General features: G+C 37.7%; 1 protein-coding gene across 1 annotated transcript in view; it reads right to left on the bottom strand.

Moving 5' to 3' along the window:
• igsf9a (immunoglobulin superfamily, member 9a) overlaps positions 1-2,763 on the bottom strand; it is a 59,983-nt gene that overhangs the window by 20,372 nt on the left and 36,848 nt on the right. The window contains exon 8 of the mRNA XM_034896635.1: positions 1,415-1,560. Within this exon, the coding sequence (XP_034752526.1) occupies positions 1,415-1,560 (146 nt within the window). The remainder of the gene's footprint in view (positions 1-1,414; positions 1,561-2,763) is intronic.

Raw genomic sequence — 2,763 nt, 5'->3', positions numbered from 1 at the left:
ATGGTAAAGCAACGGCAATGTTTACAAAATGAGGATTAAAGTGGGCTCACCAACAATACTTCTTGAAGAAACAAAATAAACACTGGATTTTTATTGAATCTATGGTTCAGTTTTACACATCAGATGAGGAAGTGTGGAAAGGTTCTTTATGTCAGTTAAGATTCCATTACCATTACTACAGCTGAAACCAACCACCATCCATTAGAAATGATAGTTAAAGACTTCATTTGGATTTTAAATGCAGTCTTTAACTATCATCACTAATGCATTGGTTTCAGCATGGCCTCTCTTTCCCATCTCTTTCTTTAATCTATAACATTGTGGAGATGATTCTCAACAGTCAATCTCAATCCTCTTTGAGTAAAAGCCCTCTGTAAAGGAGGTTAAGACAACTTTTGACTTTCGAATGGTACGCTATGGCACTCTAACGCTGGGTTTTCACCGAGTTTTACAACCGCAACTCTGTCTTGGTTGCGAGCAACCATAGTCTTCCAAGCGGAAAAAACAACATGCTGCCGACGGTGTACACGCTTTGCTAACAATCTGTTGTTGGTGTTGATATTTCTCAGTTTCTATTTGGCCTATGACAAACTATTTGGTACGTTTTCTACTTCAGATCACACAATTTGCTGCCTAAAAGGTTGCATTTAGTTTAGTGAAAATAATGTTTTCGTATTGCTAGCAACCAGCTAGCTAGTTGTCATTGCTACAACGCATGTCCTAAAAAATAATAATAATAATGTTATTAAAAACTCACCATGAATACCAATTGCTTCAGTGACTCTCTGGCAAGCCAGCTGTTAACATCCATGTAGTCAAACAGAGACGTATCATAAAGTGATCTTTAGAAAACCAATGTTTTGGTTTGCTCAGAATTTTAAAAACGTCATGTGTGTTTACACTAGAGAATCAATTTTGAGATAGCGGTGAGCATCGGGGCCCTTTTGCTCATACCACTGTCCTAATAGGGAATGAATTAAATCGCTCCGCTCTGCCATTATTTAAGCTGCCTGTGGAAACCATAGACTATATATTTATAGTATATATTATTACTTAAATATTACTATTAATATTAACAGCCTATGATCGAAAACCAGCGTAAGGGTACCGGTTGATCTTTGCTTATGGTACACACAGAATGTATTTGTAGTATTGTTCTCGTTGTAACAACAATTAAGTTAACTCAAGTTGAAGAGCAACTGGTTTAACGTTTCACTTTGCTGCAGCGATGTAGAAATGTAATTTGTTGATATTCTAATATGTACTTAGATAATACAGTACCTATGTTTTAGTGCTAATAAGCCATAAAAAAATCCCCTTGCTTTGTAGAGTTAATTGTTGAACCATAATTTCTTGTGTGCATTGTATTGTAAGCATATGGTGTCTTGACTACAGCCTACACACAGAAACGTACGCATCACTGTGAGGTTGGCAGAGGCGGTGGGCGGGGTCAGCAGGCCGTTGCTCGGCATGCAGGTGTAGTTCCCAGAATCCTCAGGGATTAGACTGGAGATGAGTAGAGTTCCATCTACCATGATCTTCACTCGCGACTTCAGAGACCTGGAGAAAAAGCACACGGGAATTCCCTAAAATGTAAAGTGCAAACGAGCAGCTTCAAAATAACAGTGACAGGTAATTCAGCATTCCTATTCTAGTGGAGTCAAACAGGCTCTCCGTGCATCAACAGCGTAGGAGGGGTTTTTTATTTTTCTTTTTCCCCTGCGAGTTACTCACTGCTGTATGCAGATAAAGGTTAAGGAATATTTATTTCATTTCAGTTAGATTATGAAGAGGAGTATCCACTCATTTTATACATTCTTACATTTACAGAGAGAACAGAGGGGAAACACGAGGGCTCTACCAGGCTGTTACACCTTATAACAGGTTACACATGCCCACTGATGATGTGTGTTTGTGGGACGACTCACAGTAACACATTCAAGGATAATTACCATTCAGGTCAGATGACTCATGTACTGTAACAGACACAGAAATTTCTACACGCTATTTTTTTTCTTTTTTCCGTGATATCAACATCAACCTGTGTTACTGAACCGGGCTGGGTATGGGTATTCCAATACATTGTCAAACGTTTTTCAATAATGTTCCCCCTTTAAGTTGCTTTTTAAAGGCAAATAAATGCTTTAAATGCAACATTTCTAATGTTAAGAATGTTTAAATGTTTAAGTCATTCATTATTATAGTATATTTCTTTAAGGAATTTTGAATGACATATTTTTGCAAAAATTTTCACGTACCCTCTGCAGCACTCCAAAGTACCCCTTGGGGTACACGTACCCCCATTTGAGAAAACCTGCCTTGAAAAAGGTATCATCCAAAATAACCTATTACCAAAGTAGTATCAAAACTTCTCCAGTCAAACGATACCTGCATTTGATCCTTTTTGTACCCAGATCTACAATAAAGTAGTAATTGTACGGTTTTGCTCGCAACCAATCACCACAATTGTTCTTTGATTTAATGCAACTTGTGATTGGCCCCCCACCACATCAGCTACAACCCATGTTCAGTTCAATGTGCCGAGATGCCATCAAAGGGTTGGATAGTTTGGCTATCCTCCCCCCTTTGGTGTCTGATGAAAATAAATGCATAACTTAAGAAAGGATTATTTTAAAAAAGAAAATTCTCTATTGGTCTATTTATCACTTTAATGGTTTTTGGATGCTTTTATATAGACCTTAGTGGTCCCCTAATACTGTATCTGAAGTGTCTTTTATATAGACCTTAATGGTCCGCTAATAC

This window comes from Etheostoma cragini, chromosome 16 (assembly GCF_013103735.1).
Source record: "Etheostoma cragini isolate CJK2018 chromosome 16, CSU_Ecrag_1.0, whole genome shotgun sequence".
Classification (NCBI taxonomy): Eukaryota; Metazoa; Chordata; class Actinopteri; order Perciformes; family Percidae; genus Etheostoma; species Etheostoma cragini.
This window is presented reverse-complemented; position numbering and strand designations above follow the sequence as displayed.